Genomic DNA, 24,723 nt, shown 5'->3' with positions numbered 1-24,723 from the left:
ATTATTAAATGAAAAGCTGCAGATTAGTATTACGTTTGTGGTTTCTTACGTTTGTGGGCTGTTATTATGTTGGCAGGTGTCCTGGCTAGCAGAAAACATTCCCACAACATTTGCATTAACGTTACCTTAAAGTTGCAATAATGTTTTTAAGGAAAGCATCTTAATCTAATGTTCAAAGAACATTTTAAGGTTAAATTCTGTAACATTTTAACAGTCTGAGGATGTTTTGATGATGCTGAGAGGCAACAGATCACAAATCTTCTTTTTTATAAAACGTTCCCACAACGTTGCCTGAGAACAAAGGGAGAACATTTTCAAACATTCAGGAAATGTTATTGAGGACTGAGACTACAGGCTTTTTTTTTTCAGATGAAAATGTAATGTAATGATATATATTAACTATTAAAACTAACATTTTTAATGTTTGTTGAGAATGTTCCCTGAACTTTAAGAATAATGTTCTGGGAACATAAATTAAAATTGCCAATGAAAACGTTATTAAAACATTCAATGGTTGCATTGTACCTTTCTGATGACGTTTTTAGCACAAAATTGCTAGCTGGGGATGCAGGGGCCCCTAGTGGTTGACCTGCCGCTGATGGGGACTGTTTGCTTTTTACTGATATGATTCATTCTTATGAAGCTTTGTTTTATTTGAGTAAAGTTTTGAACGCAGGACTTTTACATTGTTGTGTTGCTTTTATTCTGAATATTCTTCAACCATTGTCTGTCTGACCCAATAACAAACCGAGAAATCACCTGAGTGAGAGCGCGCGCGTCATGGTCCACCGACACTCACCTGACCCCCTCTCGACGCTGCACGAGCCCCCGCTGACGCTGTACGACATCCGCCTGCTGCCCGGGGCCCCTCCGGGTCCTGAGCCCGACGAGGAGCCATAATCCCCGGAGACTCCGTTCACACTCCCGGTCAGCAGACTGTCCGTTTCCATCCAGGAAACCTGAAATTCGTCCTGCGGCCGCTCCTGCGCTCTCAAAGTGAAACTAACAAATCTGAGAGAAGAAAAGAGTGAAAATCAGCTGCCGAGAAGCTGAGTTCAGTCCGTGTTTACAGTCAAGGCAAACTCAAAGAGACATAGTTTCCAACAGCATAACATGCAGAGGGCAGACAGCAGGGGAATGTGCTTTTAGGAAGTCACCCTTCTGCTCTGCTCCACCCGCCCCTCCTGAGTTCAAGTATCACTTTACACTGACTTTAAAAACAAACTCCACCTACAGTGCGGTCAGTGCACAGCTGCACAGCTGCACCCTCAGTCTGTGCATAACCTCTGGCAAAAATGAAGGAATCACCAGTATTAGAGGATGTTCATTCAGTTGTTAAATTTTGCAGATCACAGGCATGCCACAAAAGTAAAGTAATTTAACCCTTTAACACTCACACCAAGAAATGCCTTTGCAAAAAAATTATGCAAGATTATAGACTTTAGAATATGCTGACAAAATGCATTTTTTTTAAATCTCAAAAAAGGGAATTTACGCAATAAATAATGGGAAAAAAATATTGATAGATACAAAAAAGAATGAGTAAAAATATTTTTTTTAAAAAATATGGTAAAAAAAGAAATTGTGAAAAATTAAAAGCATTTTCATACAATAAACAAACAAAATAAAAATAAACAAATAAAAAATAATGATAAATCTAGTAACAAAATCTGATTATTTTTTTTTTAAATAGTCAATATAATATGATAATATAGTACAATCAAAAAAATAAAATGCATTGTTTAAAAACGTCTGTATAAAATGAAATTGGGTTTTGCAGATTTTTTAGTAAAGCAGTTTGGTAACAAAAAATTTCAACCGTGCAGTTGCATTGCATGTTAAAGGGCTAAAATGGCAACTTTCTGGCTTTAAGAAACACTAAAAGAAACTAAGAAAAAAAATGGTGGTAGTCGATAACAATTGCTTTTTTTAGATCAAGCAGAGGAAAAAAAATGATGGAATCACCCTGTAAATTTCCATTTCCAAAACTAACACCTGCATCAGATTAAATCTGCTCATTAGTCTGCAAAAGTCTTGAGGCATATTTTTGTTGAGGAAGCAAATATGGAGGAGGAGGTGTCTCCTACACGTCCCCAAAAAGATATTATTAATGTTTCAACAACATTTATTACATTTAATTAACTAATATGAGGACATTTTTATATTTAAAAAAATAAAATCTAACAATTATAATAATGTCATCCCCTCTCTCTTCCCCTTTCACACCATCACTTTGTCCCGTCTAATAAGGCAAAAATTAACAAAAAAATCTTAAAAAAAAAATATTAATAATAATTTTATGCATTCCAAAAATGGATTACTGACACTTAACACATTAATGGAAAGCTTTAAAAAAAGATGTTGTAATCAAAAATGCCTTTTGTCATATTTTATATGAGATAAAATGCCATGTCAAAATATGGTTAAGTATATTGTCACCCACATTTATGAAGTTTGAATCGTTTAATAAAGTCAGGACAAAGTGTGGACAAATGTCACTTATGCTTCTCACCCCTCCATATTAAGATAGTGGATGATGCACAAAAGCATTAAAATAATAATAAAATGCATGATGATTCACCCTGTGTCACACTAAAAAAAATCAAAATTGTCTAACCAAAAAACGCAGAATAATTACATTTTTTATCAAAACCGGTAGGAACCTCTAAACTCACGTCCTACTCCATTGAAAGTTCCCCTGCTTAACTTTACTTTCTGAGATGAGCTGTTGGTGGCTCATCACCATTTCAATGCCCATCAAAAACACTAACATACAAGTTAAACTTTAAGTGCTAAGGAATTGTTTCAGTTGACAGTACTGTAAATACTAAATGTAAAGACCTGTAAAGCTGAGTGTTTTTGTGAACTTATTGTAGTATTCATTATGTGCCTTTCACTTCATGCACACTCTCTGTGCCACTGTGACAATGCTGCATAATTTTCCAGCCCTCTATTTGCCAACTAATTTACAACTTTATGTGTTACAGATTGTAGTATTCAAAAAACAACCAAAATTAAAACATAATAATAATAATAATAATAATAATAATAATAATAATAATAATAATAATAATAATAATAATAATAATAATAATAATAATAATAATAATAATAATAATAATAATAATAATAATGAAAACTTAGTTCTGGGGTGCCCAATCATCTTTGAATGGGATCTAGATTAGATAATGCTAACATACACTTACAAACACAGCTGTTTAATCCATCACTGAAAAACTATTCATTTTGGATACAATGGAATACAGTCCAAAATCAAGATATTCAGCAATCAAACCCATTAACTATCTACAATCTGTAATGGCATCATGTCATTGTAATATGAAGGTAGAATAGCACAGGGACGTAAGGTTTTCTCCGGGTGCTCCGGTTTCTCCCAAACTCTAGTTAAATTAGAGAAAAAAAAACAAAGGGACTGTCGTCAGTCCTCAGTGAGAGGCTTGCGCGTCGTCTATCCTCTTAACTCGATCTTTGCGTTACTCTTTTACGCTTAGTCTCTGAAACTGTGCAAACAATGTATATATATGTGGTTTTCTCCGGGTGCTCCAGTTTTTCCAAAACTAATTAATTTAGAGAAAAAAACCAAAAACAAATCAAGTCAACAGCAAACGGTTCCCTCTGAAAATTTGCGTAACTTTTTTTCCCTTAAATTTTGTATCTGTTTAAGGCCCAGCTGATATATCCAATAGGCAGGCTGTCAAATTTGCATTAATATATTATATATATATATATATATATATATATATATATATATATATGGTTTTCTGTGGGTGGTCCACTTTACACTAACTTCTAAAAAAAAATTCAAAAATTCAACATTTGTAAATCAAATTTGTAAATCAAATAATGTTTACAGGTAATTTGTTTTAAAAGTCAGTAAAAAAAGGCCAAAGCATTAACTTTTTAACTTTTCCCAAATATTTGTATTGAAGACAAATAAGATACTTTCAGTCACAGAATTACAATTTACCTTCTTTTCTTTTTTTTCTTTTTTTTAAATATATACATGTATGCATACATACACAAATTTAGACATATGTACACATACACATATACAAATGAAAACAACAAATGAAAAAACACTCTCTGAACAGTGTAGAAAAAAAAATTATGAAAAATTAAAAGTGTAGTGAAATAAAATGAACAAACTGCACCCTCCCACACCCCAAACTCACCCCACCCCACCTCAGCTCATCATGACCAGTACCTACAAATTGTTACTTGTGTATAATAAAGTACAGCAACAACAGGCACACATTCAATCGGGCAGTACAACTAAATTTGTGAAATACGAATAAATAATCTTTAAGCCACCGGGAGATGGAAGGGCATTTAGCAGACTTCCAACACAATAATAAAGACTGTCTTGCTAGTAAGGATGTATAAGCTATAATATCCTTTTGTGTGGAGTTTAGTGCAAGTGAGACATCAGGAATCCCAAATATGGCAGTCAAAGGGCAAGCCTGCAAATTTACTCCAAGAACAGTGGACATGATGGTAAAATAGCCAGTCCAGAAAGCATTGAGATGTTGGAGTACGTAAGTATATGATTCAGTGTTCATGTTCACCCCTTAAAAAACGATGAAACACAGTGTTCAAATAGGGTAAGATAGAAGACAAACTTCTGCGCAATCAGTGTCCTCGACTATGGTGACTGAGAAAGGGAATGATAATATAACCTTGAGTGTCAGCTGTGAAACTGGGAGTATGATGTGAAAAGAACATGGTGTGTGGAGATAAGAGGAGGAGACGCGAGGAGTGGATGTGGGTCGAAGAGTGCGGATGTTTGGTTTCTATGATTTTGTTCAACAGGTCATGCAGAAAGGAAAAAAACAACTCCTAAAAAGGGACTGTCCTTGAAGTTGACCAATCCAGAGACGATGCCACGCTGAAAGGGGAGCCAGATAATGAGGGGAACCAACCAGAAGATGATTCTACCTTCATTCACATTTCCTCTTTGTAAATAGTATAAAATACTGGATCAGGGAAAGACAGGCTGTCAGACTGCAGGCTGACTCGCTCATGTTATCGGCTAGGGAGAGGCATTTCTGATCCAGAGCTCTGTAACACTGCGACTGTTATTGTTGTTGCTGATGTTATATGTTTTAAGTATTGTGTCCCCTATCGTTTATGAAAGAAATATATTATATACATATATGTATGTATATATGTTTTTTTCGTTTTAATTCGGACATTAATACTTGCATACTGTCCCTCTGTGATTCCTTTTTGGACTAAAATTTATGACATTTAACTGCTTTTTCAATCAAATTTACTTTAAACTTTGAACCGATGTATCTGGTTTGACTGGAGGAACTCAGAGGAAAAAAAAGGATAAATACCTGTGAGGAATTTTAAGAAGTAAGAAATCCCTAATAAAAAATTGACTAAAAAAACAAATATCCAGTGTTGATGAATCGATTGATGTAATTTTAAGTATTTATGTGACGGAGAGAATTAATTTAATTTTAATTTGAGAACCCAGAAGGATACATTTATTTAAAAAAATGGACAAAATGTTTCATGTATCAGACCTGAGTTTGTGTGATCAAGAATCACAAATACATTGAAGTGTAATCATTGTCTGTGTGTTTCCATCCAGTACCCTCTACAGAAGGTATTTTTTGTTTGCCTCTCTACTTATTATCCTTGTTTTATTTTATCATTTTTATTTATGTAATTACCCCCCATTTTTTATTTTCCACCTATTTATTTTTCATTCTGTTTTATTTTTCAATTAATCTTTATATTTAATTTCTATATTTATTAATTAATCTTTTTATTTAATTTCAATATTTATTTATTTGATTTGCCTTTGTGTTCATTTAATTGTGTATTTTGTTCGTGTACGTTCACATAAACTAAAAAAAGAGAATTAAAACAACAACAAAAAAGCACATTATTGCATATTTTACCACAAATGATTGCAATGCTGCTTTCCACATTTGAAAAAGCTTCAAATTATCCTGTGTTTCTCACCAACACTTAGAGATAATTGGCATGGAGTCAAAAACGGAGGTAGAACAAAGGTTCTCTGTATTCCCAGAAACATGATTATTTTACCTGCATGACCTCGTGTTTGCAAAAACTGACATTATCACAGATGTGATGTAGTTTTTCTGTGGACGCTGAAGACCTGAAGCTCTTATTTCTTGTTTGCTGCCAACTGAGAGACCTGTGAGGAAGGACAGAAACACCTTCATAAAGATGTTAATAATCCATTAATAAAATTACATTTTTTTGTTTCCAGCTTTTACAGATACAACAGACCATAGAGACGGATCACGCTGGCCGTTCTCTACCTGGTTGTCGATGCACCTGAACTGCCAGCTCCAGCGTGTGTTGTAGAGGAAAGGTCGGAGGTCAAAGCGGTTGTCGTCGGGGCTGTAGCTCTCGGCGTGGTAGGACGGCGTCACCGTGGTCATCTTGTGGCGGTTCACCGAGTACATCCGGAAAAAGTGTTTCACCTTCTGAGCCACCTGAAGAAAGACAGACGACGATTGTTTTTAGGTGAACTTCATCTATTAAAATGCACCAAATTAATTAGAAGTGTTTCTAATTAGAAGTTGTTTACTCTTAAAAAAAAAGGAGGAAGGCAGTGAGCAACTGAGGAAGAAATGACCCAAAAATTAGCACGCTATAAAATAAAAAGTACAAAAAATTACTTGAAAATTAACAAAAAAACAAACAAAAAAATATAACGGGAAAGCAAAACAAACAAAACAAAAACCAGAAAATGCTCTGAAAAAAACACTTAAAAAATGAAATATGTACAGAAAAAACATTTTATTTATTTCACATAAAGAAAACACATATAATAGTTAAAAATATAGTTTCCTGTACGGCTTTTTCAAAAATAATTTTCTAAATCTGTTATTGTTTTTTTGTTATTTCCATTTTATTTATTTTGTATCTTTTTCTGTCTGTTTTTTATATGTTTGAAAGAAAATATATCTACCTACCTACTAATCTATTTCACCTGCTTGACCTTATGTTTGCAAAAACAGAAAAAATTTTAACTTTCCTGCATATAATATAAAACATTTCGCACACCAACTGAACAGCAGCAGACCCGGAAGAAGAAAACAAGAGAAACACACTTCGGCTGATCTTGAAGAAAAACCTGAGGGCCGAAAAGTCAACAGAATAAACTCGCTCCCTAATCCGCTCTGCATGCCAGTTCCTGTCACATTTATGTTTGTCTACAGAAGATTTTGTCAAAGAAAACACTGAAGATGCTGAGATCGCTGCGGCGTCTCCATCAGGAAGAGACTGACCTCTGACGGCGAGAGCGCGTCCTTCCACGTGTGAATGAGTTTACAGAACATGCTGAACGGGCCGCACTTTGAGATCTTCCTCAGCCGTCCGATCACAGATAACTCGGAGTAGGTCATCCCCATGTCTGCCTGCGGAGGGAGAGAGACGGAGGGAATCAGAAAAGGAAGATGAGAAATGAATCAAATGCCGGCCGATAATCCCACGTGCAGCGTAACCGAGCTGATGGCCAAACTCCAGTTTGACCAGCAGCTTTGACTCCAGTTTGAAGTCTTTCAGGTTGAGCCTGAACAAAACTTTTTCTAATGGATTTATTGCTATTGTCATTACAGTAGTAAATCCACGGAGTATATCCTTATTTTTTAAATAATAATCATAATTTTTTTTTTTTTTTTTTTTTTTATTTTATTTTATTTTGTTTTTTTTTTTTTTTTTTTGTTTTTGTTCATTTTATTTTATTTTATTTTATTTTATTTTATTTTATTTTATTTTATCTTATTTTATTTTATTTCATGACTTGGACTGGTGGCAACTAATGGAGATACAATTTCAGAATAAATAAACTTGAATAAAAGAAATAATGCTGGCTTACTGCTGTAAAAAAACCACTCCCATTTTCCTTGTGAAAATATTAATAATCATACCATTTAAGTAATTAGATAAACGTCTGAGTGATGAACATCATCTCCTGTAATGGACTGATGGAGCATTGTGTTTATTCACAGAGGAGCTGGAGATAACTGACTGATGCATCTCCTCCTCTTCTAACATTAATTAGTATCCTAATATAACATAATATAAAAACAAGGTAATTACCTGGAAAAAGTGCTAAAATAATGCATATATTTCTGTTGCATAATTTTAGATTGTTGTTGTTACATTTTCCCTAATTATTGATTGTTTCTTTCTCTCATCTTCAGGTCATTTTTCTTCTCACCTTTAACCAATTTCTTGCAATTTGCCTCGTTGCCGATTGCCTTTTTTTTCACCATTATGAAAGAAATCAAACCAATCGGCTGAAGTTTTAAAGGTTTAAATGGAATCCAGGTGTCAAAGGGTTAACGTTAAAATTCATAATAAAGTTACAGAGATCAAAAAAGAAACATGGTGAAAATATAACTTAACATTGCAGCCTTTCAAAAGACACGGGTTATACACAAACACTTAACTTATGATAATGTGGATTATTTATGAATTTTTGTGCGAACATTTTTTACAGGAAAACATACAAACACAGCCTGAGAATACCCCCACACCCAAATTACACTTCACTGTTGCAGCTCAACAATATTCTCACCCACAAACTGATCAGGAAATAGAAAAAAATATGTGAAAAGTTTTTTCTTTCCTTCAACTGAACTGATGTGCAATAAGTTTCTTAAAATAAGTGAAAAACATCTCCATCACAGGAGCAACAGCAGCTCACCAGAGCAGCTCCAGGATGACCGTTTGGTTCCTTTAATTGTAATTGTGTGAAATAAAAGTTTCCGTTTCTCACCTCGTCAGTCTGAGACACCTGTCCGTCCGTCAGGGGCTCCAGCTCAGCGGTGGGCGGAGCAGACAGGATGCTGCACAGGAAACCAAAAAGCCCACAACATGCTGCGTTTGAGACACAGTTTTTAAAACAAAGGGCATCGTGCAGCAACGTGCTCTTAAATTTCATCTGACTTTTCTGGTAAGAGAAAATATAAGAGAAGTCCAGATGCACCAAACGCTCTGAGCCACCACTTGAGCTTAAGTCACCTGTTAGCACAGGTAACGCCCCCTAAACACCATATAAGGGCAGGTTTTATAAACAAAAAAAGCAGCAATTCCTCATTCATACAGTATGTATGAGAGCTGGAAGCATGAAATGTTTTGTTTTGGGGTTTTTTGGATGAAAAATGACTCAGCAGCCAATGAATTAATTGTTTCGGCTGTTTTCATATTTTTGGTTTGTGTGAATTAAGAATCTTAATTTGTAAAGTAGTTAACTAATAACATTAGTAGAGTAAACAGTACAATATTTTGGGGTGTCTGGTGGCTCAGTGGATAGAGCAGCACCCCATGTGCAGAGGCTGTGTCCTCGCCGCAGCGGCCGCGGGTTCGAGTCCGGCCTCGGCCCTCTGCTGCATGTCTCCCCCTCTCTCTCCTCCCCGTTCACACTCACACTGTCCTATCAAGCAAAGGCAATAAAAGCCCCCAAAAATAATCTTTTTTTAAAAAAAGGTGCAATATTTTCCTCTGAGGTAGAAGTGGAAAATGGCATGAGATTAAGATAATAAAGTAACCTCAGATTTGTACTTAAGTACAGTATTTGAGTAAATGTACTTAATTACAGTCCAGCTCTGGTCAGAACAAATGAAATTACAGTAACAACAGACCGAGGACAGTAGTATCCCTTCACCCCTGAGATTTAATTATCCAGTCATTATAATTCCCCTAAAACCCTAAACCTCTAAATGTGATTAAATGACATTAATGCATTTTTAAAATGTTCCTCAAATATCAAACTGTTGTTTGCTTGTGTTGGAAAAGAATTTGTAACTTGTGAAAACAAAATGTTTTTTCTCTGATCTTGGTACGAGAGCTCGGGACCACGAAAATAAGAAAACACTGGCGAATCCTAAAAACCAACGAGTACTAACAAGATAAGAAAAAATCACAGATGTGAGCAAAAATAAGAGAAAATTTGTTCGTACATAGTTTCTTGCATGAGGACCGATGACACGAAACGTTGTTTATGTATTTTCATACACTGATGCATTAAATGTTTTAATGTGCTGCAGCTTGTACTTGCACACACATGTATTATTGTATAATTATTGTAGTATTGCTGTCATTTATTCAGAGGTAAAATCAAACAAACGGTGGTGCAGCTGCTCTTGAATCATTTCTCTCTCCCTCTGACAGCTTCTGTGTTTAGTAAAGAGGATAAAATACGGGAACTGGTTTCTTTTTCAGACCTTTTCTCGTTGTCTGTGTTGACAAAACCAAAAGTTGGAGCTGTGAGCTGAACATACCCTCTGAGAGCGGTCAGCTGGAACTGCTCCACGCAGTAAAGCAGGAAGCTCTTCAGGTCCGTCTTGCTGATGCCTCCTATCGGGTTGATGTCGGCGCTGGAGCAGTCGTACTTTGTAAAATAGCCCGTGAGACTGAGCAGGAGAGGAGAAAATTAGGCTGCCGTTATTGTCCAAAATGAAAAAAACAGCATTTATCTTTTGGTAGTTGTGCTGCTTTGGTTATACTCATAATATTTTGCGATTGATAACTGTTGATAACTTTCTCTGTGTTCATGCATATATGGCGTACGTTATGGCCAGATTGTGTATTTGAGTGTAATCAGTGAATTTGCAGCTCAGCTCCTACAATAAGTCTAAAATACACTGTGGAAACTAAACTGTTACATTCAGACTGTTCAGGTCAAAAATGCTCCACTGAAACTCATTCAAACTGCAGTTTTTGATCCCACAGCCATCAGAGCAGAAAAACAGGACTTGTGTTATTTCTGGGCTTTTGACTCTAAATTTGTCATTTTGACTATTTTCCACCTGATTACATCATTTTACCATATTTGGAATATGGAGAAAATACATGTTATTTCCACTTGCAAACAATGTTGCTGCAAATCATTGACATATCTCAGACTGTGATTATGATCTTTAGGATGGAAACGCTGGACGCAGCGTATTACACCCCAAATTTTGAAAAAGGAAAAACGAACTTCATGAATAGAATCAGAAAGCTGGGACGTGTCTTCATGGTACTTTAGTCAGTTTACAAACAAGGAGGTGAAAAAAATAATAAATAAAATAAAATAAAATAAATGAAGAACGTACAGTTTTTCTAGGTACATATCTGTACTTATATTTACTTAATTGGTCTTATTTGGCTTCTTTTTTTAAAACTTTGATTCCCTTTTGCAGTATTTCCTGATGCATCTGTGATTTATTTTGGGCTATACGGGAATTATCTTTTTGGACATTTTCATAACTCAATAAAAAGTGAATTTCCAATAAATAAATAAATAAATAAATAAATAAATCTCACCTACAAAATGCAGCACTGGCTGTTGTATTCTGCACTGGGTATTCTGGTTGTATTCTGATTGATTGGTTTTTGGCTGCAGTTATATTGTAAAAAATTGATCTAAACTCAATAACTTTGATGCAGGCTGTCTTTGGTCTCCAAGCTTTAAATCAACCATTTGATTTTATGACCCTCAGCGATATTTCCCTCAGTAATGTACGCGTGTAGCGTGTGAGATACGTGCTTTTTCTGGAATGTTAAAGCATTCATTCATTTATTTTTTTTAACGCTATGATGAGTAGAAAAATGTTTCCGCATACTGCAGCAGCCAGAGTCTTAACACAAACCAGGCTGAGATCACATCACTCCAGTTTTAGTGTTGCTGCACCGGCTTCCTGAGGGTTGATTTTCACTTTCTTTTACTTGTTTTTGAAGCATTTCGTGGTTAAGCAGCGTCTGTCCTCTCTGGCTGCCGTCTTAAATAAGTTCCAACCTGATGTCTCCACGTACCGAAAATAAATGACAAAAAGTATTGTTCTGACTGCTCATATAAATAAGAAAATCAAACTCTGTACATCATTTTAAGATGCAGCTCAAGACCCATTTCTATTTCATGCTTTTAATTAATTCCACCTTCGATTTATTTACTTTTTTCCACATCTGGCCTGTCTGTAACATATTTCCAGAGTTATAGTATCCATGTGCTGCATAATGATTTTATTATTTTATTTTATTAGTATCATTTTTTTATATTTATAAATATATATTTCTATTTATTGTGAGGTTTCAAATTTTAGCACTCTGGTATGTAAAGCACTTTGAGCTGCATTTTATGTATGAAAGTTGCTACACAAACCAAGATTATTATTATTATTATTAATAATATTATTATTATCATTACTATTATTATAAGCTCTGAGGCATACGATTATGATGAATTAGACAATATGCAATTGGTTTTAGATTTCCATCCCTAATCAACAATGGTTGCTGTGTCTCACGTTGATATTTAGGACAAAGTATTTTATCCTGTTTCTCTCTTTTCTGTCTCTGCTAGAGTCAAAATCACAAAATAAATCATAGTCTTGAGTCGCTCTCATTTAACTTGTATCACTAAACCCCTGAGGTCGATTTATTTTCCCTTTAAAACAACTACAGGCGAAGAATTTATTTTAGGAAGACGAATAAAATATGACAGAAGCGTCTCCAATAAAATACCTCTCATCTACGTTGGCCGAGCCGAGCACCAGCAGACCACCTGGTTTCCCCCGAGCCCACAGACTCAACTGGGCAAACAGGTAGGCCAGGACCATCCGGACTCGAGCCTGGGAACACACACACACACATACACACACACACATACACACATACACACACACACACACACAGGAACACTCACAGGAAGTGACTATAGCACTTACAAAAACTCAAAACCATTCACAGTTTTGCTCTGCAGCATCAGTGTGAGGACTGTGGTTAAACTGTCTGAACAGTCCGACGACACGCGGAGTTAAAACCGGTAAACTGAGTCACACAGAGAATAAAGACGAATTCTTCACGACGGTAAAACCACCTCGATGACAGAAACAGAGACGCAGAGTGTGTGTTCGGGTCTGACCTGCACGTTCTGCAGAGCCAGGTTTTCTCTGTGGCTTCCCCCGTTGGCGCGAAACTGAGGCCACCTCCCCGTGACCGCTGAGAAGATACCCAGAATGCCTTTCACTGCCAAATCGATGTTTATATTCATGTGTGTGCTGCAAAAAAACAGATGGTGAATATCAAAAATCAAACATAGAGCTTCTTAATATATTTTTCTTATTTCATTAATAATAATCAGTCTTTCCTGTTATAAACAGTCCTCGTCATTTCTGCCTTAACAATATTAGACAGTAATATAAACAATTAACGTTTTTTTGTCTCTTTTGTTATTCAATTGTTATTTTTTAAAATAAAAGTTAAAAGATTGTCATCAAAGGACAGACTTTGATATGCAGCGATGAATAACATCTACAAATACATATATTTAAAAAATATTTGTCACATAATGTTTTAGTTGTTTTTTTTTTTTAAATATTCCTCCTTTTTTCTCCTCAAAGTTTTCGCAGACCTCCTGGCGGCCACCCGGAGGTTCGTGGCCCCCACTTTGAAAAACAGTGGCTTCCTGTATGCTATATATTTTTAGAAAGACAAACACATATTCCACATTCCTCATTTGTACTTGTTTAAATAGTTTTTAACTCTGTTTCCAGGACGTGGGGCGAAGGCTATTTCTGGTAGGGCTGTAGCCCAACAGTCCTTATAATTGTCCTCTGGTGTTACATCATTTGTAATGATAATGTTTAATTCAGGGGTTGAGATCCGCGCTGTCATCTGACATCCGCGCTGACATCTGCGATACCAGTCCGGAGACCTGCGCTGTCAGAGATCTGCGCTGCCAGCTGCCGTTTTGGAGATCTGCGCTGTGCCAGCCTGTGTCGGAGATCCCCCCTGTTGGAGATCTGTGCTGCCAGCCGCTGTGTCAGAGATATGTGCTGCCAGCCGCTGTGTCAGAGATATGTGCTGCCAGCCGCTGTGTCAGAGATATGTGCTGCCAGCCACTGTGTCAGAGATATGCGCTGCCAGCTGCTGTGTCAGAGATCCGTAGTGTCGGACACCAGTGCTGCCAGCTGCCCTTTAGGGGATCCGCAATCAGCTGTTTCATTCGTAAAAATGCCACTCATGTTGTCATGTTATCAAATTCTACAGTCGGGTAGTTGACGTGAACTTCTCTCTTCAACTGATAACTGATTCTCAAGCACTTCATGCTACCTGATTAACAGCACATGGCATCTTACAATCTTCTCGTTGAAGCGTCCTACCTGCCGATCTGATTGGCCAGGCCTTTGGCTCGGCTGCACGTGTCCTCTGAGGAGTTCTCGCTGGCCATGTAGCAGGTGGTGAAGATGTGACCGCAAAGCTCTCTCGGGTGCTGAGGACGGTAGGAGTCGTCCCCGACGACCCTGCGAACATCCTCCAGTACCTGGCTGTCTGGTAGACGGACGGAGAGAAAGAAAGGGGAGGGGCATTTCTCCTGCTTCTTTACGTCGCTGGTTTTCCACACATGCCAACATTATCTCAGCCAAGGCGGAGATAATGTTGGTCATGCGTGTGTGCATCTATGTGTCTGCAGCTAATCGGGCGAACTAGCGGACCAATCAGCTTATTAATGTGTGCACATGTTCGACTGAATGCTCTCTGATGTCTCTTGGTTGCGGTGATTTGTAATTGCGGAAAAATCTGCTTTATTGACTGTTTAATAGGTCAAGGTCAAATATATTCATATAGCACATTTAAAAACGAGGTTGTTGAAAGTGCTGCACAAAAGTACCGGACAAAATAAATAGTCAATAAAAATACATAAAATGCACAAGAAAAACAAACATACCAGAACATTAATCAAATACAAGTATGAGGGATGCACGGAGTCTGGGCCGATATAATAAGAAATATTAAATTACGCCACAGTTTTGGTGATGCCATCGCAAAAGCTCGGTCATGTTTCTGTGTTTAGACGAGATTTTGGAACAATGAGAAGCAGCTCATTTGATGACCTCAGTGATCTGGCTGGTGTGTAGACACTGATGAGCTCGACGAGACACTGAGGGGACATACCATTAAGTATTTTAAAAACAAACGATAAAAATCTTAACATCAAATATTATATATATATATATATATATATATATATATATATATATATATATATATATAATTAAATGAAAAAGCAACCTTTCTTAAATTTTCTTTTTTCTTTTTGTTGGTTTGTTTTGTTTTTATTTTTAATTTTCATTTATACTCTAGCTGGGCTGAATTTTGCGTCTTGTACATGTAGGTCTAAAGGTGTGCATTGCACTCTTTTATATATTGTTTTATGTACTGGTATGTTTTTCAATATATTTTAAAAAATTCAATAAAAACATTTTATTATTAATAAACTCACTGACAGTCGATTTTTTTTTTCCCACCAGCTTTTCAATTTGTGGAACATTTCTTATCATGATTCTAGTTGTTCATGTTTTTGAATTCAAAGGTTTAAATACTTGTGAACGGCATCAGAAAGCAGAACGTTTCGTGTGCAAACTCAGATGCTTTTTGATACAAACACAATACTTGTTTGCAGAAATGTTCATTTTTGGTATTTTTCATTTGTTGAGAACTTGGGAAACAGAATATTCCCACCTTCATCTTTTTCATCAACGGCCCCATTGAGAGAACTTGTGTGTTTACAGTGAAGCAGACGGAGTAACACTCACTGCCGTCCTCGATGGCCTCGCAGAGCAGCGCGCACATCGAGTGGACGATGCAGGCGGTGGAGGAGCTGTCGACGCCGCCGCTCAGAGGCAGCAGGAAACCCGCCTGTGACACAAATCAGAGCCGTCAAGTCAAAATCTTAATGGTCTCAATAAAACACACACAATTTCATGAATGTGTGTGTTCCTCCTCACCTGTCCACTTCTCCTCAGGTAGTCCCACAGCCAGCAGGCCGGACCTAAACTGAACGACAGAGGCGACAAAAGCTTCTTCAGCTCTGGCTCTTTTCACAGACGACGACATGATGCTGGTTTTCCGTTCAGAAGGACTCGAATTATGTTTTTTATGTCGTATGACTCATACGACATTCATGTCTGTGAAACCATGGTAACGGACAGAAAAAGTGTTTTTTTTACAGTTTTTTTTGATAAATGTCAAGTTCATCTTTTGGATACAAAATTTAATTAGTGAATTATTTTCATCTGTTGGAGATTTTTGTGAAACTTTGTCACAATTAGTGATTAAATTCTTGAGTTAAAAAAAAACATTTTGGGAGGTCACAGTGATATTTGACCTTTAATGTTGCATTTAAAGTCAGATGTCCGAATTCCCAGTTGCAATATCCGACTTTCGAGCGTTCCAGGTGCACAACACGAAATGTAAAGAAAAAAACAATTCAGATAGTGACGAACTGGCGTTTCTGTGGCTCCTCTGTGGACAACTGCACCCTCAGCGGGGCCGCCTCCTGATATTTTAATAATCTATTAATATTTAATACTAACATCATCAATAAATACTAATATTTTATGACTAAATACTAAAAAATTTGACATCAATTTATAGGCAGAACAGGTTTTAATATTTGAAAGTAGATGTATTATTTCAATTAAATACATGCAAATATACTTTACGCTGCCTTTTAGTTGATTTCTTACATTTAAAATGTACTTGTGAGTTCACAAGTAGGAACTCCGACTCCGAACGCAGCACAACTGCGAATCACTTCACTCACCAAAATCACCAAAATCGAATCAAAATCACCAATCAAGTGGACGTTTGTGTCAAATTTGAAGAAATTCCTTGAAGACGTTCTTGAGGTATAATGTTGATAAGAATAGTATTTATGTACAGATGGACAGACAGAGGGATCGATATAATGACACAGAGGTATAAAAATACGTATTTTTTGTAAAATTCTCATGTATTTGTACCTGATCTCCTCCTCGGGCGTGTGGAAGTGCCATGTGAGCGGCTGGTGTGTCGGGAGGTAAATGTCATCACAGCTGGATAAAGAGAAGTCAACTTTGACCCTGTGACAGGGTTTGGGTTCACTTTCCTGCAACAGAGAAGTAAAAGAGAGCGAGAGGAAAAGAAAGACAAAGTGACGCAAACTCACGTGAAACACAAACGTACGAAACCTTCATCAGGATCAGGATCAAGACAAAGAGTTTCCTGCTGCAAAAATAACTTAAAGGATGACGAATTAGGACGTTTGTATTTTTGTATATTTGTGATGCATTTCACATTTGGAACAAATCTCAAAGCGCTTCACAGTAAAAACATTTTCATAAAGAAAACCATAAAAACAACCCACATAAAATCATATTTAAAGTCATAAGAAATATCAGCATAATTTCTTTGCAATCTTTTGGGCCATGTCTTGTTAAGTTTAGAAAGAAATCAAACCGATACACCGATATGCTCAGGATTTAAAGGGTTAAGGAGCTTTAGACGTGACTGAAGGAAACAAAAGCAAAACAAAAAGCAACAAACGTCGATTTGGCCAATTTGCTGTAATTCGTCTTTGAGGGAGGTTTTTGAATATCGGGCACAAAGTTGTAAAGGGGAAAAATAGGTTTATGAAGTTTTTTTAAGTTTCTATGTATTATTTAATGTTTCCTTCAGGGACAGCTTTTGAAACACATTTTAAATAATATTTTTTTTTTAAATGTCGTTATACTCCTTTGAGTTGTTGTTTTTAAAATTAATAAACTTCCTGAACAATACAGGAGTGGATAAATATTGTAAATGATTTTTATGTTATGGAAAAGATAATTTTCTGTCTTTGCCTTCAGAAAAATGTCTTCACTGGACTCCGGACAAAGTGGGTGAAATATGTGAGACCATTATGACCAGATTTTGTCGATGTATTGGATAAATAAACTTATAATGCTTCTATTTTTCTTTCAAGTATTAATTTTTAACAAAACACTCTTTTTTTTTTTTACATTACACTCTGTCTCTCTCAAATTGTACAAAGTTCTTCAAATTTGGAAAATCTCAACAGTAGGAGAAATGTGACTATTTATGTTCTGTATCAAAATCGGCTGTCCAAAATTAAAAAAAAAAATAAAAATAAAATCAGAACAAATCACAAAGGTGGGGCTGCCTCACCATGTTGGGCTGGCAAATTTCTCCTCTGTAGCTGCGCACGTCCTCGAGGTCGAGAGTGGCCGTGATCACCTCCTACAACACACACAGACACACACACACACACACACACACACACACACACACACACACACACACACACACACACACACACACACACACACACACACACACGGATCAGTGTGGCTCTGTCGTGTCTCAGGATTGTCGTCGGCCTAAATCGAAACAGACTGGCACTGAGTGATGCTGTTGGGGGAAACGCGGTCGATCGCGCTCGTATTCTCTGAACGTGTTCGTTTTTTCAGACTTTCTGAGAGAAAATAGCAACAATGGTTTAAAAACACTTTAGGTTTCCACATCAGAACGACATTCACATCCCTTTATCTTGGACTTACTTAGTAAAGATGATACTTATCTTGTGAAGATTTTGCTGGAAACAAATGAAAAGTCTGTTACAAAACACCGGCTTCAAAAAAACACTGCACTTTATCATTAATATATTTCACTTGTGTGTTTTTAACTGTTGCTCAGGGTCTTTTAAACACCTCTGTTTTGTTTGTTTTGAGTCGTTTTATTTTGCACACTGGTCCACAGGTACGTTATTTCGCTGTGTTCTCGCAGATGTGGATGTTATGACAATTAATAAACTTCAAAGTTGATATAATGAAGATTTATTTGTCTTTTTTGTCAACAGCGTTAAAGCTGCATCTCCTCCAGCAGATTATCTTCTCTGTACGACTCCCAAAGGAATTAGGAGAAAAACAGTCGGAAAATGGTGCATTTATTTAGCCAATGAGAGAAATCTCTCATAATTACTGGAAGTATTACCTGCAATAACCTACCTAAAATTAGGAAAATTTGCTTTGGCTCTTTTGACCTCATATTTATCTGTTTGTCTGAATTTCTCTTCTTTTTGCTTCGTTCTTAAATGTTTTAGTTTTTCTGCTTATCGTCCCTGTGTTGTTAAATATGTTCATATATATATATATATATATATATATATGCCACACTTGACCAACACACCTGCACACACAGGAAACACACACATCTACAGTGAAGTCACCGCACACCCATCATGTATAAATTAACCCCCTGAAACCTGGATCGACATCGGTTTTCTTATGCTGAGTTCAGATGTCTCTCAAAAGCCTTAAAAATCTTAAAAACCTGAGAAAATCGGTTTGATTTCTCTTGAAATTATGCAAAAAAAGCAATGAGCAACTTCCTGCAAATTTGTCAGAAGAAAGAGTCAATCAAAAGAGAGAATTATCAAAAACAGCAAAAAGTGCAGAGAAAACTATATTTATGATCATTATAACTTTATTTAAAATGATGTTACATCATTTTCCTTTTTTAATTTAAGCACTTTTTAAGGGTCATTTCTATATTTGTTTAACTTTTTAAAAAAAAATTATTTCATAACTGGTTTATAGTTGTTTCTTTTTTGCCATTTTCTGGCTAATGTTTAGGATTTTTTTCAATTTTTATTTATTTATTTATTTTATTTATATTATTTATTAATTTTTTTAAAGAAATAAATCCAACTTGCCCAGGTTTCTAAGGGTTAACTACACACAGACTGGTGTGCAGGTAGCCGGGTCCGTACGCACCACATCATTGAGCGAGAACTGTGCTCCCTGCGCCACGATGTCTCCGTTGATGGCCACCATGGCGCAGCCGTCGTAGTAGACCCGGTCGCCATCGCAGCCCCTCTGGTTGGCGTACAGGTAGATCCCTCCGCTCTGCAACAACAAACACACTGAATGCAGCACTAATCTGAGTCAAGCTTTTGCATAATAAAAGCTTATATATTCAGCTTAATCACCTTATATTAACCCTCTGAGACATGAATCAACATCAGTTTTCTTGTGCAGCGTTTAGACGCCTTTCACAAGCGTTTAAGATCTTTGAAACACTGAGCAAATTGGTTTGATGTCTTTCAGAAACATGGAAAAAAAGGAAATGTCCTGCAAATTCAAATAAATAAATAAATACATTTTAAAAAAATCAGTAAAAGGTGACAATAAAATTACAAAAATAAACACTCATTTCCACTGTATTTGTGGTAAAACACTGCCCTCTAGTGTGTATATATACACATAGTATATACATATATATATATATTTCTGGCATGTACAGTCACAGGGCGTTTTTGTTTTTATGGGGATAGAAAAGCAAACGTTTGTTAGAGTTTTACCTGTGTGGTGGCTGATTTGACCAGGCGGACTCTCTGGTCAGCTTTGCGGAGCTCGTGGTGGCTGGCAGACGAGTTCGTGAAAATTTCAACCCCATCCAGACCCATCTGAATGTGAGGACTGATGGAAAAATACATTTAAATAAAGTTTAAATTAGACAGAAAACAGAAAATTACAAGGCAGCGCAGCTTTTGTTAACACTCCAAAATCATATATATATTTGCTCAATGACTTTTTTATTAACATTCACTCATACAAATACAGATTATCACAATCATCACTGAAAAACATGCAACACATACAAACATACAACATGTTGTGCTCCAGCAGAGCCCCATCCTCACTGTAACCATAGAAACAACAAGCACATGTCAACAAATTCAATGTGACAGGTATAGAGGGTAAAAAACAAAAACAAAAACAAGTGAGATTTACAAAATTTGACAAAAAAGATGAGGGAAAAAAAAAAGAATAAATAAATAGTAAACAATAAAAAAAACAAGGTACCAAATAGTAAAAAGTAAAAAAAGGGAAAAAAAGAAAATTCAATAGTTCAAAAAATATCACATTAATAGCACATGGAGAATAAATAAAATATAATAGAATAAAATAAAAATTACAATAATTTCAGAAATAATTCAAGGATTATAAAAAGAAAAGAACTGGATTAATATTGCAAACCTGCGTTATCAGTGTCAATGACGGGGTTAAAAAGTGTTGCCATACCGCATAAAATCTCTGACCCTCCTGTAGAAAAGCTTTTTCAGACGGTTTATAACGTCTTTAATCCAAAACTTAAAGGTCAGTGGATTTTTTTTCTTCCATTTTAGCAGTAAAGACGTCGAGCTGGAAGAGATGTTGTAATATTTTTCTCCTGATGAAAACTTATTTATTTATTTAGTCTGGCTTTTAATTAATGTCGTTCTCTCAATTATTATTTTATATCAATTCTGTTTTTTCTGGTCTTTGCACTTTTTACTTTGACGTTTATATCGTTTATCACCGCCTGTCTTTTGATTGTGTAATCCTGTTTTTTTGTTGCAGTTTGAGCTGCATTTCTTGTATGAATCGTGCTCTATAAATAAAGCTTATTACTATCATTATTATTATTATTATTATTAACATTCATAAGATCTTCGGTTGTTTTACCTTCTGGGGCTCCACAGCTCCTGACACGTCTCTGTGCCGATGCAGGTGTCCTTCGTGGACAAAACACAGTCACCAAACGGGACGGTGTCCTGAGACACAAAGACACAGATGAATGAAAAACAAAGAAAAAAAAAAGACTTTTTATTTTTGATAAATAAAAAACACCGACCCTCTCTTCTTAGCTGAATTTTATTCATTTGTTATTTATTTTTTACCTGTCCTGTCACCTCCTGGATCAATCTGGGCAGGAAATACTCCTCCACACGCCTGAAAGAGTCACGCAAAGAGAAAAACACTTCCACTGCATTCCCTGTCATTCCCAAAAGTTGCATAAAATCACCAAATCACTGATCACCGACCTTAACTGGTTCCAGGGTGAGAACCAGCGCATCTCTCTGTAGATGCCGATGTTGGCCATCACCATCTTCGGTCTGATCAGCAGAATCTTCCTACGGGACGGAGGACAAACGAGCAGAGATTAAATATCCAGAAAAAACGCATAAAATCCAGAAACCCAGGAAATAATAAACTAGTCAATTAATCCTTTGAAAGTCGGGCAAATTAGTGTGATTTCTTTCAAAAACACTGGAACATTGCATTGAGCAAAGGAGAGATGACCTTAAAAAATTTGCAATAAATTTGTAAAAAAGTACAAGAAATGACCTGAAAATTTAAAAAAAAAAGAAATATAAAGAAATCAATGGAAATGGGTAAAAACAATTTAAAAAAAACAACAAATGCATAAAAATTCTGATAGTTCTGTAAAATAATTGTAAATATAATAATGATAAAAAGAAATATAGTTTTCTGTATATTTTTTCCCTAGATTTAAAAAAACCCAAATATTTATGGGACATTTTCTGCCAATTTACTTGTTGACTTTTTTCACGTTTTCAAAAAAATAAAAAAATATAAATAAATAAATCTAACCAATCTGCTCAGAGTTCAAAGGTTTCAGTACTAAAAGGAGTCTGAACGCAGCACAAAAAACCTGATGTGGATCCAGCTTTGAAAGGGTTAAGAGACGTACCTGTTGAGGAACAGGACCCGGCAGTTGTAGCGAACATTATGATGCATGATGGGCCTGAAGGGAGCACAAAGCGTCATCAAATTAAATCAAACTGTCAGATTTAACTCAGAAATTTGGGCTGAACGTGAAGAGCGACGCGTACTCTGAGGATTCCTCTCAGCCGCGAGGAGCGCCTGATTTTTACTGAAACTGTCCAAAAACAGAGAATAAACAGAGTCTCCGCACTCTTTCTGATTTACGGAATAATGAATCCCTTTGATATGAAATAATGAAAACTGTCAGATTATCTCCACATCTGCACAAAACACTTTGTTTCAACAGCATCTGACTGAAACCTGCTTTTTTTTTCGGGCTGTTTGACGGCGACACTCACATCCCGACGTCACAGATGATGTCCTGAGTGACAGGAGACTCCAGAAGTTTCCTCAGGACCTGAAAGCTGTGGAGCAGCGTGTCCGACTCGTAAAAGTGATCCGCACAGCCGTAACCGCTGAAAGACAAGAGACGTCAATGAAGCGAAAACCAAAAACCCACCTACGAAAACCTCTGAGCTACAAGACACTGAGAATGTTTTGTAGCTGTTAAATAACAATAATAATAATAATAATAATAATAATAATAATAACAATAATAATAATAATAATTCTAATTCTAATGAATAATAATAATAATAATAATTCTGAAGAAGATATTTTGATCATCACACTGAGAATGTTTTGTAGCTGTTAAATAAAAATAATAATAATAATAATAATTCTAATAATAATAACAACAATAATAATAATTATTATAATTCTAATGAATAATAATAATAATAACAATAACAATAATAATAATAATTCTAATGAATAACAATAACAATAATAATAATAATAATTCTAATTCTAATGAATAATAATAATAATAATAATAATAATAATAATAATAATAATAATAATAATTCTGAAGAAGATATTTTGATCATCACACTGAGATGTTTAAATATGTGAATGAAAGCTGTCAGCGTACCATATCTCCAGCTCTGGGCCCAGTCTGTATTTGGCTCCATGAGTTTTAGCGATCTCAATACCTGCAGAGAAACACACACACACACACACACACACACACACACACACACACGACAAGAAAAACATTACTGCTGGTTCTGTTTCTGATCAGTGCTGGAGGCAGATTTCAATAAATGTTTCTGAAATATTTTGGTGCTTCTACAAAGTTAGGAGTTATTTTTTGTATTTATTAATTCATTTTTATTTTGTATAATTTATATTTTATTTATTTTTTTTTTATTTTTTATATTTTTTCCTAAGTGTTAATGTTTTATTTTGTGTTATAGTGTGTGTATACACACACACACACACACACACACACACACACTATACACATCATTTGATTTGACATTGTTTAAGAGAAAAAGGTTCAAAGAAATGATAAAAAAAGAAAAAAAAAAATCAGTAAATCAATAACTTCGTGCAGCAAAATAATATTTTAAATAAAACACAGGACACATAACAGAAAAAAACTATGACCGAAGTCATAACTGCATTACATCTTTAACATAAATACAGAATTTAAAAATACTATAAAAAAATTAAATTAACTTATAAATATATTTTGAAAAAACAAAGAAAAAACAACCAAAAATAATAAGTTAAAATTAAGAAAATAACTAAATAAAACTAAAATAATAATAATAGTAATAGTAATAATAATAATAATAATAATAATAATAAATTAATTAATTAATAAATAAATGAAAAACAAGTTTGGCAATTTGTGAGTTTCCTCTCAGAGTTTCGGAGGAAATTGTCAGAGGTTATAAATGTTTTTGCACTAATTTAACAGCTGACATCATGTCTGATGGCGTATTTTGAGGAAACAGGACACATGTCGACATTATCATATAACCTGCAGCAGCTGCAGCGTGTCAGCGGTAAATCTCAGCTGGAGACGCTCAGACTCACTCTGCAGGATCCTCTGCAGGTTTCCCTCAAAGTCCAGAGCCCACTGATTCAGCGAGCAGGTCGCGAGCGTCACTTTCCGTCCCATGGTCCCTGAGGTCCCTGAAGTCCCTGAGGTCCCTGAGGTCTGACACACAGCACAAACCAGGCGGATACTAACAACGAAAAAAGACGCTCAGGTGCAGATTTCTACTGAAGACACAGTTCAAACCGAGAGCTGCGGACGCGACTTTTTCTGCACAAGTTCAGCACAGTTTGTCCTGTTTGTCTGCACGCCCTCTTCTTCCTCCTCCTCTTCTTCTTCTTCTTCTTCTTCCTCTCTCAGTCTGCAAGTGAAAAGAGCTCATTACTGCCCTCCACAGGAGCATGGATGAACACACATACATACCATAGACATACAGTATATATA

General features: G+C 35.8%; 2 protein-coding genes across 3 annotated transcripts in view; both read right to left on the bottom strand.

Moving 5' to 3' along the window:
- Positions 1 to 1,207, bottom strand: part of tpcn2 (two pore segment channel 2) — a 32,435-nt gene extending 31,228 nt beyond the window's left edge. Inside the window, exon 1 of the mRNA XM_088084801.1 lies at positions 800 to 1,207. Coding sequence (XP_087940927.1) covers positions 800 to 950 — 151 coding nt within the window. The 5' untranslated portion in view covers positions 951 to 1,207. The remainder of the gene's footprint in view (positions 1 to 799) is intronic.
- A 1,995-nt stretch (positions 1,208 to 3,202) lies between these two features.
- Positions 3,203 to 24,618, bottom strand: nadsyn1 (NAD synthetase 1). 2 transcript variants are annotated; one of them, XM_088084686.1, is made up of 21 exons: positions 24,318 to 24,618; positions 23,365 to 23,425; positions 22,730 to 22,846; positions 22,357 to 22,410; positions 21,686 to 21,775; positions 21,542 to 21,593; positions 21,327 to 21,415; positions 20,180 to 20,297; positions 19,593 to 19,724; positions 17,986 to 18,057; positions 16,803 to 16,927; positions 15,786 to 15,834; positions 15,594 to 15,696; positions 14,160 to 14,328; positions 12,920 to 13,055; positions 12,520 to 12,626; positions 10,296 to 10,427; positions 8,792 to 8,861; positions 7,296 to 7,424; positions 6,289 to 6,497; positions 3,203 to 6,215 (listed from the first exon to the last, which is right to left on the bottom strand). In XM_088084686.1, exons 1-21 carry the CDS (start codon positions 24,400 to 24,402, stop codon positions 6,164 to 6,166), a joined length of 2,151 nt encoding a protein of 716 aa, XP_087940812.1. In that variant the 5' UTR covers positions 24,403 to 24,618; the 3' UTR covers positions 3,203 to 6,163. The 2 variants fall into 2 exon arrangements, with proteins under 2 accessions (XP_087940812.1, XP_087940854.1); XM_088084728.1 differs by having other exon boundaries at positions 3,203 to 6,193; positions 6,321 to 6,497.
- Positions 24,619 to 24,723: the final 105 nt, after the last annotated feature.

This window comes from Plectropomus leopardus, chromosome 1, assembly GCF_026936395.1.
Source record: "Plectropomus leopardus strain MGB_pleo_1.0 chromosome 1, ASM2693639v1, whole genome shotgun sequence".
NCBI lineage: Eukaryota > Metazoa > Chordata > Actinopteri > Perciformes > Serranidae > Plectropomus > Plectropomus leopardus.
The sequence above is the reverse complement of the archived record's forward strand: the minus strand, read 5'-3'. Positions and strand labels throughout refer to the sequence as shown.

What these genes read in the sequence shown, in the direction of transcription:
- nadsyn1 (XM_088084686.1), bottom strand. Translation starts at nt 24,402, where the DNA reads ATGGGACGGAAAGTGACGCTCGCGACCTGCTCGCTGAATCAGTGGGCT. An exon ending in TCAAATCAGCCACCACACAG is followed by an intron (nt 19,725 to 20,179) that starts GTAAAACTCTAA and finishes TTGTTGTTGCAG; the next exon opens with AGCGGAGGGATCTACCTGTA. An exon ending in ACGCCCGAGGAGGAGATCAG is followed by an intron (nt 15,835 to 16,802) that starts GTACAAATACAT and finishes TCTGTCGTTCAG; the next exon opens with TTTAGGTCCGGCCTGCTGGC.